This window comes from Selaginella moellendorffii, unplaced genomic scaffold (assembly GCF_000143415.4).
Source record: "Selaginella moellendorffii unplaced genomic scaffold, v1.0 SELMOscaffold_102, whole genome shotgun sequence".
Taxonomy (NCBI): Eukaryota; Viridiplantae; Streptophyta; class Lycopodiopsida; order Selaginellales; family Selaginellaceae; genus Selaginella; species Selaginella moellendorffii.
In genome coordinates, this window is record NW_003314363.1 from 407,507 (window position 1) to 423,970 (window position 16,464).

Below are 16,464 nucleotides of genomic sequence, written 5' to 3' on the forward strand. Positions count from 1 at the left end.
TCAATCGAGTGGTGTTCCAACATTCTTGTCCAGAGCGGATTCTTTCGGATAATGGTCCTGCATTTATGGCTGAGGTATTTTATGTTTTGACATCTCGGTTGGGGATACGCCACACTTTTACGAGTGCTTATCATCCACAATCAAACGGTCTGGTGGAACGGCTCGTTCGGACATTCAAAGGGATGATTTCGAAGTATGTGAACTTTCAGCATTCGGATTGGGATGGTTATTTGCCGTCTCTTCGGTATGCCTATGTCACAGGGGTGCAGAGTTCTGTTGGTGCTTCACCATATAAACTTCTATATGGTCATGATCCAATATTACCAACAGAGTTGGGTTTACCTTCGCGATTGCCACGAGCTCCTGATGCTAGATCATGGGATTAGTATTTGACAAGCATTCTTCCACTTGTCCGAGTAGAGTCTGCCGAACACTTAGGCCGCGTACAAGTGGGACAACAACGGCGCTACAACTCCCATCATCGTCCACCTGCGGAGTACAAAGTGGATGATTTGGTGTTAGTCCGTTTTCCCTATCTTACGGTACGTGGTTTATCTAAGGGGCTCCTTGCGCAGTGGAAAGGACCGTATCGGGTGTTGCGGCAAGTTGGACTGCAAGTTTATAAGGTTCGGCATGATGTTCAGCAGGCCGATCCTCCGGAGATTGTGCATGTGCAGTGGTTAAAACGCTTCATACAAAGGGATCAGGAGCAGTTAATACCGTCTACAGATCCGCCAATGCCTCCTCCTGACGTTCCTCCAGATCCCGGCCCATCTACAAGAGAACCTTGACAGCCTTCCATTATTCCGAGAGGAGGGGATGATGTGAGGGCCAAGTGTACGGTTACGATGCCGTATACTAATATTAGCGTAGTGGATTTTGGTAGCCGTCGGATTGGTTTCAATCCGGACCACTCGCTCCTGTATATAAGCTAGGGTTTTTGGGCTAATTAATATGCACATTTCTGTATTCCCTTTCTATATTCCATGCACTCACAAATATATTTTATGTACTAGTCTGAAAATAACATAGTTAAACGAGCTAATTTAAAAGGTAAAATCCTTGTTCTGCAATGTGAATATTTCTTGTTAATATAACATATATATATTTTGTTATGCCACACATCAAACATTACACGTTTCAAAAATAAATAAAGACAGGTTTTATACTTTGAAAATAAAGTAGCAGAATATTCTTTGTGCTTATTTTAAGATTTTGTTTAAACCAGGGCTACCTATCCTAGGGGTTTTTATTCGTCGATGCCAATGGAAGGCAACGAGGCGGCGGCGGCCACGGGGGATGGAGGAATCAGCGCAAGGAGCTCCGGATCGTCCCATTCCAGCTCCGATTCAGCGACTCCCAATCGCCGTCGCAAGCGCGCCTTTCTAGGTTCGAAATCCGTGGCCAGCGACGCTGCTGTCTCAGATCTTCCCCTGGCGCTCACTCGCCCCGTGAGGAATGCCCGGCTGCGCAACTATTACCCCGACTACTCCATCTACAGTGGTATGCCGGCGCGTAGGGCAAAGGCCAGGGCCAAATCCAGCAAGAATCGCGGCTCCATGAAGCAGCGCCTCGCAAAGATGCTCAAGCCGCGCCACAGCGTAAGCGAAATCTTGTCTTTCGAGGTTTTTCTGAGAGATATCCTGGGATTTCTCGCCAGAATATCGACGGAGGAGGCCATCACTTGCGACGCTCAACGAGGAACCGGCGGATGTCTGTGCTCTACGATGATTACAGTGACGAGGAGGATGAAGAGGAGATTGTGGTGAGTCATTGAGAGAGTTTTTCTTTTAAGTAGCATCCACAACTCATTTTAAATTGTTGATTGGTAGCACAGCGCAGTTATCGTTCTAAGTCGGATGAGCATGCCAATTCCACCAAGAAATCCAGCGGCAGCATTGCGGCTCCTCGAAGAGAAGGCTTGAGGCCCCGGAATTCGTCACAGCGTTTTGAGAGGCAGAGGGTAGTGGAGTCGTCGCAGGAATCGGCGGATGACCACGAGACATCGGACGAAGACGCTGAGGAAGGAGAGGATGGAGAAGAGGACGACGATCTCGAGTCCGGGGAAGAGGAAGACGAAGGAGAAGACGGCGTTGCTGGAGAACAGGAAAAAGAAGTGGAGGCGGCCGGGGGTGACGAAGATGGCGAAGAAGAGGAGGAGGAGGAAGAGGAGGAACTAGAGGAAAGAGATGGAAAACGCAGGTACGAGCTACGCGCTCGCACAGAAACCCAGAGGTCTCCTCCGAAAGGAGACGTGACGACGCCACAGAAGGTTTTCCTCGCCGAGACGGAAAAGAAGCGGAGTCGCGAAGGTGGTCGCTCTGCGTCGAGGCCGCTCAAACGGCGGCGCAGGGAAGAAGACTCTGATGACTCGCTTCTGGTGGACGAGATGGAACAGGGTCCGGGGTTTTTTGGTGCCAGAGGTGGTGCTCGGGGACCTCATCCATTTCTTCCTCCTACTTTGGATATGCACGGTTCAACGAACTGGGGTCTAGGAGTAGCTGCTAGCGGGTGGGGACACCAGGGCGACTTCTTGGGACTAGGATTAGCTAATACAGGGACACAGACAGCCGGAGCTAGCTCTAAAGGTGGTGCGGACATACAACCAGTCCAGGTTGATGACACCGTCAGTTTTGATCAGGTTGGGGGCCTCTCACACTACATTGATTCGCTCAAGGAGATGGTTTTCTTCCCCTTGCTTTACCCAAAGTTCTTCGAGAGCTATCACATCACTCCTCCCAGAGGTGTGCTCCTCTGTGGGCCTCCAGGTACAGGCAAGACGCTGGTCGCCAGGGCATTGGCTAGTGCTGCGGCACGGGCTGGCCAAAAGGTGAACTTTTACATGCGCAAGGGTGCAGACGTGCTGAGCAAATGGGTCGGGGAAGCTGAACGGCAACTACGGATGCTCTTCGAAGAGGCTCAAAGGTGTCAGCCTTCGATTATATTTTTCGACGAGATTGACGGCTTGGCCCCCGTGCGGTCCAGCAAGAGCGAGCAAATACACAACTCTATCGTCTCGACCCTTTTAGCTCTGATGGACGGGCTTGATTCTCGGGGTCAGGTGGTGGTTATCGGCGCGACAAACCGGATAGATGCCATAGACGGAGCACTCAGACGTCCAGGACGCTTCGACCGTGAGTTCGTTTTCCCTCTACCGGACTCCGGTGCTCGAGCAGAGATTTTGGATATTCATACGAAAAGTTGGCACAGACGACCTTCTACAGAGCTTCGGGACGAGTTGGCTGCTGCCTGCGTGGGATACTGCGGTGCGGACTTGAAGGCTTTGTGTACTGAAGCAGCTATTCGGGCATTTCGGCAGCGTTATCCACAGGTTTATACCAGTGATGAGCAATTTGTCATCGACGCAGATTCCATCCGTGTCCAAAAGTCTCACTTCTACGAAGCCATGTCTGCCATCACGCCTGCAGCGCACAGGGGAACATTAGTACATTCGAGGCCCCTCCCTCCAATGCTCGTGCCTTGTTTAAACGGGCAGCTTCAGACGGTCGTAGCTGCATTGTCAGACATTTTCCCGCTGCTAAGCAATCCAGATGGCGATGAGAGCTCGGAGAATCTAACCAGGCTATTTGGCACGCACACTGGCATGATATTTCCTACGGTATACAAGCCAAGGTATCTGCTGTGTGGCACTGATAGCTCGGGACTTGTAAGTATGCTTCAGTGTGTTCGTTGCGATCTTTACTTACAAAGGCTTTTACATACAGGACCACTTAGGACCTGCATTGCTACACAAGCTGGAGAGATTTCCTGTACATTCTCTTGGACTTCCTTCCCTCTTATCCGATCCGAGTGCCAAAACCCCCGAGGAGGCACTAGTTCACATCTTCGGGGAAGCGAGAAGAAATACTCCGTCAATCCTATATTTACCTCATTTCGATTCGTGGTGGGAAACGGTAAGTGGTGATCATTTTCTTTAGTTGCATACAAGTGTTTATTCTTTTGTAGGCGCAAGAACAGCTACGCACGGTGTTGTTGATGCTTTTGGCCGATTTACCTTCCAATCTCCCGTTATTGTTACTTGGAACATCCTCAGCTCGAAAGAGCGAACTAGACGACGAAGCCTGTTCCGTGTTTGGTCGTCACATGTAAGCTTAGTCGCATATATGCAGCCAGTTTTTTAATTGCTGATTGATGTGTGGTGTAGCTACGAAGTACAAGTTCCAACCCGCGATGAAAGGGATGCGTTTTTTACGCAAGTAATAAAAAGCCTCTTTACACTCTCCAGCGAAGAAGAAACCACAAAACCTAAGAAGAATGCCGAGTTACCTGTGTTACCGAAGGTTCCCAAGGTCGACAAAGGTCCAAGCGAGGCTGAGCTAAAAGCGCAAGCCGAGGCTGAGGAGCATGCCATTCGTCGCTTGAGGATGTGCTTGAGAGACGTCTGTAACAGGTACTCTGCCATTATTTTCTCTTTTTTCTAAAGCCCTGTCCATGGTTTTACAGGCTTTTATATGAGAAGCGTTTCAACATATTCCACTTCCCCGTGGAAGCCGAGGAAGTGCCAGACTACCATACGATCGTAAAGACGCCGATGGACGTGGCTACGCTGCTCCTCCGCGTAGATAAAGGCCACTACAGGACGCGCGGCGCCTTCATGCAAGACGTGGAGCTGATACCAGCCAGTGCGAAAGTAATTCCACTCGTTCTTTCCTCCTTGCTTGCGAGCTAACGTTGTGTGCAACAGAAATATCACGGCGAGGACTACAGCAATCACACCGCTGCTCGGATTGTTAGCCGGGCGTGTGCTTTGCGTGATGCGGTACGTAATCTCCTCCATTTGCAATTTTCTATTCGTCTCGATTCTTATCCCTGCTATTTTTCACAGGTCCAAGGCATGCTGTCCCAGATGGACCCGGAGCTGGTGGCGTATTGCGATAGAATAGCCAGCCAAAGCCAAAGCGGTAGCGCGGCGGCGGCCGCGGCGCCGCCAGACGAAGCTTCCAAGCGACCTGACAACAATCCGGCAACGCCACCGGAGCCTCAGCGATCGAGCGCGAGGCTACGAGGCATCCAACCGGATTTGAACCTCCCGGCCAACGGGAACGGTGACGAAGCTGGACCAGGCGGTAAAAAAAATCTCGTTTCTCTCTTCGTAAAGATTGATCCAAGCTTGGATTGTGTTTGGCAGGAGGAGAGGAAGAAGCGTTACCATCAAACCATACCGAGGAGGCGGACGAGGAGGAGGAAAACGAAGAGAAGCCAACACCATCACCAATGGACGGTGGCGATCGCAAAGATGGCGAGCAAGACGACGAGCAACAGGGAGAGGGAGAGGGACAGTGGCAGTACGGGGTGGGCGAGGACAAGATCAAGGCAGTGAAGGCCAAGCTTTTACTCCACAGCGAGGCATTCACCGTGTCGGAGCTCGAGATGCTTTACGCCAGGCTCTGCGGAAGGATCCGGCAACAGCGACGCGGCCACCTCACGAGAAGTGCCATCCTCCAATCATTACAGGTGTTTGTGGAGGAGGAAATCGCCACCGCCGCCACCGCCACCGCCGCCGCCGCCGCATCGCCGCCACTTGTAGCCACTTTTAGAGATCATACACACTCGTAATGAAAACCATATACCAGCATATTCCAGGTATATTCATTGAATATCGTGGACCTTTTTCCGGGGGTTTGATAATGTACATGGATTGAGAGAAGCGAAGACATTTATCACAAAAAGGTTTGCTCTTTTTACCTGGGAGCTCTTTTTTCTCTTCTTCGCGCCTTCCTTTTCTCTCTCTTTGTTCGCTCGAGAGCTCTCTTCCCGCTCGCTCGCTCGCTCGCCGCCGGGTGGTTTCGAGTATACCAGCCAGCTATCAAACGAAGAACCAGAAGAACTAGTAGAACTTCCTCCATCCCGCCCTTTCTCTGTTTTTATGGCCTCAGGGCGCTTGCCGAAGATTGGCCGAGCAGACCCGGCGCTCCTCCGCTCGAGGCCACCGCCGCCGCCGCTGCTGCTGTGGACGCTACTGCCATTGGCGACGCGGCCACCAAAGGCATTGACGACGCCAACACTGCACCACCGTTCCCTCCTCCACCGCCACCTCCACCTCCTCCTCCCTGCTGCTGGATCATTCCGCTCGAATTTACAAAGTTGGCTGCTGCCACCGCCGCCGCCACTGGATTCGACGCCGCCAGAGCTTGAGCTTGCGACGACGCGGCACCGCCGTTATCGACTCCGGCTGCTGTACACGACGCTGCTGGTGTTGCCCGCATTGCTGCCACCATTCCGCCCTCCACATAGCTCCCTTTGCCACCACCACCGCCACCACCTCCTCCAGGGGTTCCAGGCGGATGCTGCTGCTGCTGCCTCCCAGGTGCCTGGCTCGAAAAGCTGGATACGGATGCTTTGTGTGGGGACGGCATCGATGACGTGGACGGGATCGCTGGCGACCTCTCCGCTAATGGATTGGCATCTGTAAAAGACGAATCAGCAATGCGCACCACTGGGATCTCGCGTACCATTCTTTGAATCCGGCGTCTTCAGCGAGGCGGGTCCTCCTCCCGGATAGAAAGCGGCCGCCTGCAGCTGCTGCTGGTGGCTCGCACTTGGAGAGCCGGCCTGGTGCTGCAACACAGGCACCACAGTGCCGTTTACACGCTGCGGAGTGCCCGGCATGGAAGGCACGGACGACGCTCTAGAGCCTGGGGAAGCGGCAGGCTTGGACATGGGGGCTTGGCCGAAACCGTTGTTGTCCATAACGCCACCACCGTTTTTGACAGGGGTCCCGTTGCTGCCTGATCCCAGGGACAGGCTTTGCGATCCCAGCGACAGCCCGTTTGTGGATGGAGAGCCCGCGCCCTGTAGCTGGAACTGCGGTGCCTGAGGAAGCTGTTGCTGCTGCTGCGCAAGTCCTTGCTGCTGCTGCTGTTGCAAGTACTGCTGATGGAGGAACATCTGGTTTTGACGTAGCTGGTGCTTCTGGTTCGCGTGCTGCTGCAGCTGGCTCACGTGAGGAGAATGCTGAGGTGACGACTGCAAAGGTTGCTGCGGCAATTGTTGTTGTTGTTGCTGCTGCTGCATGCCTTTCGATGATGGTTGATTTTGTGGCGCTGCATTAGGCATCGCTGGACCATTAGGTGACCGCTTCCCAGGTAACACTGCAGCTGGCTTGTGTGGAGGATACGTAGCTTTGCTGGCGTTCTTCTGGTTGACAGAGCCTTGTTGCTGCTGTTGCTGTTGCTGCTGCTGATGCTGCTGCTGCTGCTGCTGCTGCTTCGATGCTACCGATGGCGATCCTGGAGCTGGACTTCCAGGCGGAAGCCTCTGCGAGGGTGAAGAGCTTTGTGGACTTCGAGCAGGTTGTACTTGGTTCTTCGACATGGCAGCAGCTATTACCGACGCACCAGGTACGGCTGCTACCGACGGCCTCTGCGAAAGCTTCAGCTGTGGATGCTGCGACACCACCTGGTTTTGTTTCGAGGTCGCTTGCATGGCAGCCATTCCACCCTGGGCTGGAAACGGCATTCCATTGCCGGAGTTCCTATTCAACGAAGATCGATCATTGAAGGACGCTACCGGTGACCCCGAAGTAGCTGGCGGAGCTTTTGCTCTTGCAGCAGCAGCCGCCGCTTGTTTCATGTTCTGGTTGACGGGCTGTTGTTGCAAAGGAGCAGCACCAGACTGGGTTTGATGAAGACGTGATGACACCGACCCCGCCGGCAGGAGATTCATTGCGGCATTTGCCATTCGAGATGAAGAGCAGCCACTCGTCGGAGAAGCTTGCATGGGTAGCGCTTCAAGGTCCACTCTGGAGATTGGTGCCGACCGTTTAGCCGCAAGCTTTCTCTCGTCAACGCTGGTCTGATTGTTCCCTTCATATAGTTCATCGACCCTCAGAGAACGAGGCTGCCCGGCCTGCATTGCGTGCAAATGAGTCTGCGTCTGACCATGTGGATGCATCCTTCCTTGATCTGCCATACCTTGAAGTACTGTATGGCCTTGCGGGGCCATTACAGCAGCAACCGAAGCAAGTCCGAGTGGGCCTGGTCCAACTGACCCCCGGGAGGCAGCCGAAGATCCATGAACTTGCGACGCCTGCGACTCCATTCCTTTCAAACTCATATGCAAGGACGCATTTGCATGTTGTCCCGCCTGCGATGGAACTCCCGGATGTTGTTGAACTGAGCCCGGCTGCAGCTTTCCTACGTGTTTACCGCCCAACGAGGAGAAGTCCTGGCATCCATCTGGTCCGACCACAACCGGAGGCGTCGCAGTTCCATTACTTGACGTTTGCTGGGAGAACATAAGGCGTTGCAGCATTTTGTTGTCGCCAGCTTCCCTGCAATCTTTTTCACCCGGTAAAGCTCCTGCCAGGCTCGAACTATACGCTGACGATGAAAGTTGCTGCTGTTGAGAACCCCCCAGAGCGGAGAAAACACGGCCACCCTGTTGCGGTTTTTGAGACTGGCCCTGCTGCTGTTGCACAGAGGCATAGAATGGATTGTTCACAAATTGAGCTGCCTGCACATAAAAGAATATCAGTCGCAAAACCAACGAAAGAGATAATGGACCTGTTGGGTGAGACTTTGTGCTCCGTTGAAGTTATGGGAGCCGAAATGAGACGTCGGAAACGGGAAGGGGAAAGGATTATGCTGCATTACTGCCTGAAAAAACTGAGCTTGCGCAGCCATTGATGCCATACTGCTGCTTCCAGTTCCGGAAACACTCGAGCTTCCTGATCCGTTGCCATTGCTACCTGGCATCAAACCTGATGACCCCGCGGATCCTGATGCATTAGTTGGCAGACCCTGACTAACAGGAAATCCAAAGGCTGGACTCTGTGCATATACGAAAATGCTTATTAGGATGTTACTAAATCAAATGGCACATACTTGAACATGTTGCTGCTGTTGTTGCGCAGGATGCTTTCTATAAAGCGTGTCCATATATGGTCCTGCCTTGGATTGTTGCGTATTTCTCTCGAGTGCAAGCCCAGAAGAAACGCTAGAGCCCATTCCACTAGCTGAAGGAAGAATACCGCCATTTGCGAAGACAGCATCAGCAGGAATGTTGAGATTGTACGGCTTTCCTCCATAGCTTAAGGTTGCTGCCATTAAGGAGTGCCGAGCCACTTGCTGTTGAAGATCAATAAACCGGGCGATAAAAACGTGAATAGCGCAACGTTTCCACGTATGACGACCGCTTAGATATGGCATTATCTGATTAAAGACAGCACATTTGAAATCAAAACGCTTCAAAATGGTGGTTCTATCGTACCTGTGGATGCGAAGCATTGTTTTCTTCGGTAGAAGTACCGGTAAGTGCTGCTGCTTGAGCAGCTGCAGCCGCAACAGCCGAGGGAGGAGGGGCATAGTAACTGCAAATAACTCAGCAAGAGATGAGAATTTAGAGTTTCTGAAAAAACATACCCTGCAGGCCAATTCGCCCGAGCAGGCGCGGTGTGGCTAGTACCAGTAGTCGCATTTAGGAATGATGATGCAGCAGACACTACAGCCGCGGAAACTGAGAAGTAAAAAGATCACAAACGTAGATTGAAGAGAAGAATTACGAGCCTACCTGATCGATCCGCCTTCTGTGAGTTCTTTGCATCGACCTTGAGGCCTTTCATGGATCTGATACCCACCATTCCTTGCTTATTGAGGTCTAAAAATTCCCTCTCATCTTTTACTTGCGGTTCAGCCTCCTTCCTCGTATCGCTTTCATCTAATTTCTGATCCCGCTGCTCCTCTTTATCTTTTTCCTTCAACCTCTCTCGCTCTTCTAGCCAGTATAGTTCAGCCGTGCCGCCAGCTTGAACGTCCATCTGCATTTTAAACAAGGTCAGCGAGCAGTTTCGCCTGTTCCCACTTACATTTTCCTTGCGATCCGTATCAGAACTCTCCATATCATTTTGCCTATCATTTTGCAAAGATGTCGATGGAGGGGCCTTAAGAAAATGCTGTGTTAGAATGTAGGAAACAACACAACAAAGTAATTCTTACCATAAGATCAATTTCAAATTTCGCCGGCCTGTTTTCGCCAGATGAAAACTTCCTGCAGAATAACATAAGCAGATTAAAAAAACAATAGCGTGAGAAAACACATACCGCTTATTCAGATCCGCATTAGCGTTCGTTACTGTTTCGGCACTCTTTCGCTCGGCCAAGCTCGTCTTCACCTCAGGTGCGATGTCAGCCTTCTTCAATTCAGTATCACAAGGCTCAGCAGCTTGAGCCGACGCCGATACCGGGGTCCCTGCAAGACTTGGAGCAGAAGTGCCGGTTAACTTGGAAAAGTTATCGGTTTTCCTCTCGTTCCGAGCTCCTTGCTCATGTTCCCTGCCCAGTGAAACAACCCCCACGCGCCCTCCAGGTGCCGAGCCTCCTTCATCCGATCGTGGCCTTATGCGAGGCCGTTTTCTTCGAGGTGCTGAAACAGAGCATGCTGTACTTAAGTCCTCAGATTTTTGCACACGAGAAAATAACGACGTACCTTCAGCAGGGTGTGATGTTACATTATTGAGAGAGGGAGGGGATAAAGGAGTTCCAGGCTGAGCGGGGGAGGACGCGGCTTTAGCAGGAGAAGCGGAAACTTTATCCAACTTCGCTTCCGCCCGAGAATCCATCTTGTTCTCGCTCTTTTGGAAATTAGGCACCATTCTAGCCAAATCGAATAGAGCCTCGGCAACTTCGACCTCCTGCTCGGATATTGGAGCAGGCGAGGACTGTAGAAACAAAGATGACTGGGAATCAATCCAGAAGCCAAGCCGCTAGAGGAGCCATTTCTTACCTTCGGTGCTTTTGCTGGCCGTGGTTTTGACCCATTTGGTTTCTGCACAACACGTCTGACAGCGTTAGACCCCCTGACAGCCCAGAAAGTAGATCTTCACGGGAGAGTAAAATTTCGACCATACCATTCGACGGCCGGGCTTCCCAGCTCCGCCACTCGTATACGTAGAAGAAGGAATGTTAGGAGTTGCCGTGGGAGAGGAAGAGTGATGGGATGTGGCATTTGGCAGCTGTGGAGACTCGTGGTGTCGCTTCACGATTGCTGTGCAGAGCAAAACAAGAGAAGATCATCAGCCACTGCCCAGCAAACGGATCAAAGCTCCTACCAGAGCGAGCTTTACGAGGAACCGCTGGAAGATCTAATCCAATGCCCTCTTCCTGCCAAAAAAGGATCCGTCGTGAGCAAAGCAAAAGAGCGGCAGAGCGTCCACTTCTCTCCACACCTTGGAGCTCGGCCTTGGCTTCCCAGGCCACCGAGGAATAGTTGGAGGAGGGGGATCATCGTCCTCTTCGGTCGCTCCATCCGTGTCATCCGAGCTCTCCTCCGCCTCATCCACCGCGCTGGGCGCCGGCGCCTCTTGCCGCTTTCGCTTGTTCCGCAGCGTTGCTCCAGAGGAGACGACCGACACTAGGCTGTCCTTCTTGATCCTCTCGCGCAGCCTGGAATTGTGGACCTCGTCTATCATTTCGTCGTCGTCATGAACTGCGAGAAGATCGATTTCCCAGTTAGATGGAACCCAAATTGTACCGCATCGCGCAAGCAAGCCACAGATCTATCGATGGAGGCCATCGAACAGAGAAGCACGCTAAATGCTGCACGATCTCTCTAAACAAATTCAAGGCATCGAGTCAGTGCCAAAGAGGCAAGAAAGCAAACGAGAGAAGAAGAATGGCAAGAACACACAAAGGATTTGCAGCCAAAATTGCCCATTGCCAGGAATGGCTTTCCTGACCTGGAGAGTCTTTGAAGCCAGTCGTGCGAGGCCGCCGAGGGGCAGAAACTGGGCCACTACTGCCTGTTCTTCGCCCTTCTCTTGCTCTGTCCATCATAGCGCTTGAATCTAAGGAGGACGAAAAAGAAGAAGAAAAAAAACTAGCCCCCGTCAAAACTGAAGAACCGGTGGCCAAGAACACCGCAAGAAGAGATGCATCGGCGAACTCTCTCCCTTTTCTGGAATTCCTTCACCGCTGCCAGGACGCCCTCTGGACATGGAAGCCATGCCGATTTGCCGTCACAATCTCCCCATGAATTCGCTTCCAATCTTTTTCCTCCCTGAAAATTTCGAGGCCGACGAATGCTTTCGAGGCCCGGTGGAGGAAATCCGTCAAGAAACTGAATTAGCCCCTGCCAATGCTCCTCATCGCGGCAGAGAATCCCCTGGCTGGCCCCGAAAGAAAAGAATTCCACACCATGCGGCGACAAGAAGCAAGAAACTGGAGAGAATATCAACAAGAAGCTTCCGATGGAGGCGTGCCGCCGCTGCTGCCGCCGGATCCAAGCCTCGCCAATTCGGGGCCTTAGCAGCGAGCACTCTGCCGCTCGCTCCTCCCCGCTACAAATCTCGAATCGCTCGCTGGCGCTGCTGCTGATGCGCCGAGATTCACAGATCAAACCCTAGCGCGCCGATGCCTGCCAGAGATTGATGCTTCCCCAGGACGCTCTTGATCAAGAGATTCCTAACCTAGGAGGAGAATGAATGAATGGGGAGAGAAGGCGGAGGGAGAAGAGAAATGAGAGATGAGTGGGCTACACAACACAAAACCAAGCGCAGCCCAAGGCAAACAAAGAGCGGAGGAGAGAAAGACCCCCCACACACACACACACACACTGGTCTGCCATGCCAGGTCTGGCGGTGCTGGACGTGACCCGGTTCGGAACAGCCTCGTGACCAGCTCCGGTAACAAGGTTCGGCTCTACCCACACCTAAAAGGAGAACCTCCCTTGTACGGATAAACGCGTACGGTTATGCTGGGTAAATGTCCCTCGGGCCTCCAAAGATCACGCTTTTACCTGATGTTGGAGTAATAAGGCGCAAGGTTTTTGGTGTTACTCTGTAAATGCCCAAGGAGCAAAGGCCACGTGTACAAATAGGGAATTGATATGCAAGGAAGAAATTTTTTTGACAATGAGTGCTTGCCCAACAAAACAAGATTTCTACCTAATTGCAGTAGCTACCAGCTGAAATTTAAAAAACAAATCCATGTAGCAGACAATATTGACAAAATGCCCCATCCATCCATGCCAGGCCCCGGGGTTAAAGTGAAGGGAAAAAAAAAGAATCCTCGCGAGGAAACGACAGGTGGCCACATCCCATGCGCTCTTTTTATTTTGTAAAAACCGGTCAATAGAACTGTTTCAAAATTCCGGTAGATAAAAGTAGCATCCACCGTCCGCCTTCCGCCACGTAAGATCCACATCGGCCGCTAGGTCCGGCGCCGAGCCTCCACCCCTGGTAGTTAAAAACTAAGCACGGGTTTAGAAGCCACGTGCGAGGGCGCGCGCCTTGGGCCGTCCACTTGGCAGCAATCGAAACCGCTCAATCGGCCAATTCATAAAAGTAACTGTATCTTGTTCGACTCAAGAGGTGTGCCGTCAATGTCTTTCGTATTTTTGAAGCTTATAGGGAGAACTCCCCCCATCCGTACTTGCTAAATTCCTTCATCTCGAGGCGTACGACATTGTGTCATCCGTGATATGGTGGGCCACGAGCCTTGGCGTGAATGAGATCAATGGAAGGCCTGAGGGAACTCAAGTCAATTTCCACAAGGCAAGCGGATATACCTATAAAAGCTATAGCATATGAATACATGAATTACCATGAGGAAAAGAACAATGCTTGAGATCAAGATCGATACGGTGCCAGCTCTTGCACTTTTCCGGTGGAGATAGAGAGAGAGTGAAGGAATCTTAAGAGAATCTGGGGGATGCTTGTGGATGGATGGGTCGTCCATGAGATCCGAACTCGGAGTGGGAGAAAGCGTGGCTCACCTGGGACCCACCACATTTTCCTTTTCACTTAAAATCTAACGGTGACTCCCTGCCCAATTTGCTGCCGTCTGATGCCGCCCCCGTGGACGGCGCAGATGTGTCCATGTCAGCCAGCCACTTCTCAGATCGGCGGTTTTAATATTTCCACGCTACGTCCGTCAAAAGTGGCCACGAACCCGATTAGTAACCAGATGCAGGGCCTGGCAGCCGTCGGATCCGGGGCTTGGATGGCCCAGATGTCTCGCTCCGCGTGTAGATGAGGTCACAAGCCCGGGCCTCATTGTCCATGCGTCCGGACCTCGGAAAAGATCTCTGGGTCTCCAGCTAGGTCCGGAACCGGGGCTGCGTATGTAATCGACATCCCTGCGTGCTACATTGCGTCGAAATCGTTGCGGCTGATTTGGCTGTCTCTACGCCAATTGCACTGGTGAGTATATTTTTTCTCCTTTTGCTGTCTGGCAAGGTGTTCAAGACCAGGGAGAAAAAGAATCCCGTCATCCTTTAGTGCTTAAAAACCTTTACTCTTTTTTATAACCAAACAATGTGATATGGTCTCTGATTCCCTTGATCGCTTCAAAAGGTGGTGTTGGAGTCTTAAGGGAAACATAATGTACAAAGATAAGATTAGTGCCTGGTGTATATAAGAGCGTTGAGCTATTTACCCATCCCTCAATACCGGCTATAAGGGTGGTACCGGCCCGTGCTGCTGCTAGCATGGCTCCTGCTGTTACTGTGACCATAACCACCGCTGCTACCACCGTAGTTACCAGAGGCATAACCACTCCCGTAGCCACCGTAGCCGCTGTATCCCATGCCAGCGTACCCGTCATCATAAGCACCTCCATATCCACCAACGCCGTAGGATCCCATGTATCCCCCGCCCATCGATCCCCCGCCGTAGGATCCCACGCCAATACCACCGTAACTTCCACCGTAACTCCCACTGTAGCCACCGTAGTACAAGCCCGCTCCTCGGCTTCCATAGCCACCGCTGCCGGTCCGGTAGGAGGTGCCGTAGCTGCCGCCCAGGGCGTAGTCGCCGTACCCATAGTGGCCACCACCACCGGAGCTTCCGTACCCACCACCACGATTGATTGGGCCATAGCCGCCACCACCACCACTGTCCTGCATTGCCTTCTTTGGCTCTGCTTTCTTAATTTCCACCTGCGAGAACAAAGCGTAAAAACAATGATGTTAGACCATAAAACAAAGAATTTTGAGGAACATCGAGCATCGACGAGGCGCAGGAATATCTCCCGTGGGAGTTTTAAAAGAGAGAGGGGGGATGATATGCCTCCCTGCTGCTGCTGTGCTTGGATCGTTCCATCTAAAAAAACTGGCAAGTGAGAAATTTAATGCCTGGGTTACCTGTTTGCCTCCAAGCTCGTGCATCCTTCCGTGTGAGAGCACGTCTTCGACAGTTTGCTCGCTGTCGAATACTATGAATCCAAAGCCGCGAGATCTCCCGGTGTTGTGATCCTGCATGATTTGGTGCTCGATCACATTGCCAAAGCTGGAGAAGTAAGCCTTGAATTCCTCTGGAAAGAGCAGAAGCAGGCAATGTGAGAACTGAATGTCGCGTCTTGAAGATGGTACCGACCTTCTGTGATGGAGGGTGGAATCCCTCCTACAAAGATCTTCTTTGTCTTTGGACCCTTGACGACAAGCATGCTTTCGCGAGGTATAGATCTCTTGCATTCAACCTGGGAAGTAAAAACCACGCAGATTGGAAAAAAGAAGCTCGCGGTATACAAAGAACTTACAGTCCTGCCGTCCAAAACATGCTTGTCTCGCAACACTCGATCGCAAACATCCGAATCCGCAAACGTTACGAATCCGAAGCCGCGGGGATTCCCACTACTCCGGTCCCTCATGATCACTGCATCCGTGATCTCCCCATACTTTTTGAAGTGACTTTCGAGCTTCTCTGCAACCAACGCAGCTCTCAACCATAAATCCGGAAACCAACATGTGATAAAAAAGAAGAAAACGTCAACAAACCTGTGGTTGTATCCCATGATAGCCCGCCGATGAAAATCTTCCCGTTTCCTCTATCATAGGAAATGGGACGGTTATTAAGTTAGCTATGTCTCAAGACCACTCCTACGCTATATACAAGACACTCGCTAGAGGAAGAACTAAGATCAAACTAGAAGAACCATGAACCAAAGGAAAATCTAGAGCGAAGGAAGGCTGGACCAACAACTAACCCTGCACTGGACGTTCTCTCTGTGTGTCCGTTGGCTGAATCATCTCCATGGGTGTCTACCTGAGCATCTTCGTTGAGCAAATCCCTATGGTGATGGTGCCTGGAATCCCTGGAATCCCCGTCCTGAAACGACGCGAGATCGTCGCCCTGATCCAGTGGCGAATCGGGGCCATCCAGATCGTCGTGAACAGGCTGCTCCGAATCAGAGCCGGCCATGGAGAGAGGAGGAGAGCGAGGCAAGAGACGAGGAACCGGGAAATTCTTGCCTAAAATGTGCGTGAAATTTCCACTCGCTACGATCTGGATTCCTGTTCCAACTGATCTGACCTCGACGCACTACTCAATCCCCTCGTCCCTCCTCCTCCTACAAATCCAAGCAAAATGCCGGCCCGGGGAGCGAAGATCCAAGAGGCCCGCGCGCGCTTGGCGGATGCTTGCTCGCGCCCACGCAAAGAAGGCAAGAAAATGCGTCGCCCTATTCTTCGGATCCCTCACTTCTCGCCAGGCATTTTACCCTTATGACA

General features: G+C 51.9%; 3 protein-coding genes across 4 annotated transcripts; 1 reads left to right on the forward strand and 2 right to left on the reverse strand.

The window, feature by feature from the left end:
- Positions 1-1,253: 1,253 nt before the first annotated feature.
- LOC9629858 (ATPase family AAA domain-containing protein At1g05910) lies at positions 1,254-5,618 on the forward strand. Its single transcript, XM_002989887.2, has 10 exons — positions 1,254-1,601; positions 1,661-1,765; positions 1,838-3,667; positions 3,726-3,914; positions 3,967-4,106; positions 4,166-4,411; positions 4,465-4,651; positions 4,706-4,780; positions 4,847-5,087; positions 5,150-5,618. The coding sequence occupies exons 1-10, from the start codon at positions 1,260-1,262 to the stop codon at positions 5,575-5,577; spliced, it is 3,783 nt and encodes a 1,260-aa protein (XP_002989933.1). The 5' UTR covers positions 1,254-1,259; the 3' UTR covers positions 5,578-5,618.
- Positions 5,619-5,641: 23 nt separating this feature from the next.
- Positions 5,642-12,553, reverse strand: LOC9629859 (protein TIME FOR COFFEE). 2 transcript variants are annotated; one of them, XM_024663702.1, is made up of 16 exons: positions 11,696-12,553; positions 11,186-11,445; positions 11,069-11,120; positions 10,868-11,004; positions 10,744-10,785; positions 10,447-10,678; positions 10,062-10,383; positions 9,957-10,008; positions 9,827-9,901; positions 9,532-9,778; positions 9,384-9,477; positions 9,232-9,331; positions 8,847-9,173; positions 8,526-8,792; positions 6,474-8,475; positions 5,642-6,427 (listed from the first exon to the last, which is right to left on the reverse strand). In XM_024663702.1, the coding sequence occupies exons 1-16, from the start codon at positions 11,790-11,792 to the stop codon at positions 5,886-5,888; spliced, it is 4,848 nt and encodes a 1,615-aa protein (XP_024519470.1). In that variant the 5' UTR covers positions 11,793-12,553; the 3' UTR covers positions 5,642-5,885. The 2 variants fall into 2 exon arrangements, with proteins under 2 accessions (XP_024519470.1, XP_024519469.1); XM_024663701.1 differs by having other exon boundaries at positions 10,062-10,398.
- Positions 12,554-14,202: 1,649 nt separating this feature from the next.
- LOC9630346 (heterogeneous nuclear ribonucleoprotein 1) lies at positions 14,203-16,449 on the reverse strand. The gene is made up of 6 exons (XM_002989958.2): positions 15,942-16,449; positions 15,733-15,782; positions 15,495-15,658; positions 15,332-15,434; positions 15,100-15,269; positions 14,203-14,895 (listed from the first exon to the last, which is right to left on the reverse strand). The coding sequence occupies exons 1-6, from the start codon at positions 16,154-16,156 to the stop codon at positions 14,401-14,403; spliced, it is 1,197 nt and encodes a 398-aa protein (XP_002990004.2). The 5' UTR covers positions 16,157-16,449; the 3' UTR covers positions 14,203-14,400.
- Between the last annotated feature and the right edge of the window lie 15 nt (positions 16,450-16,464).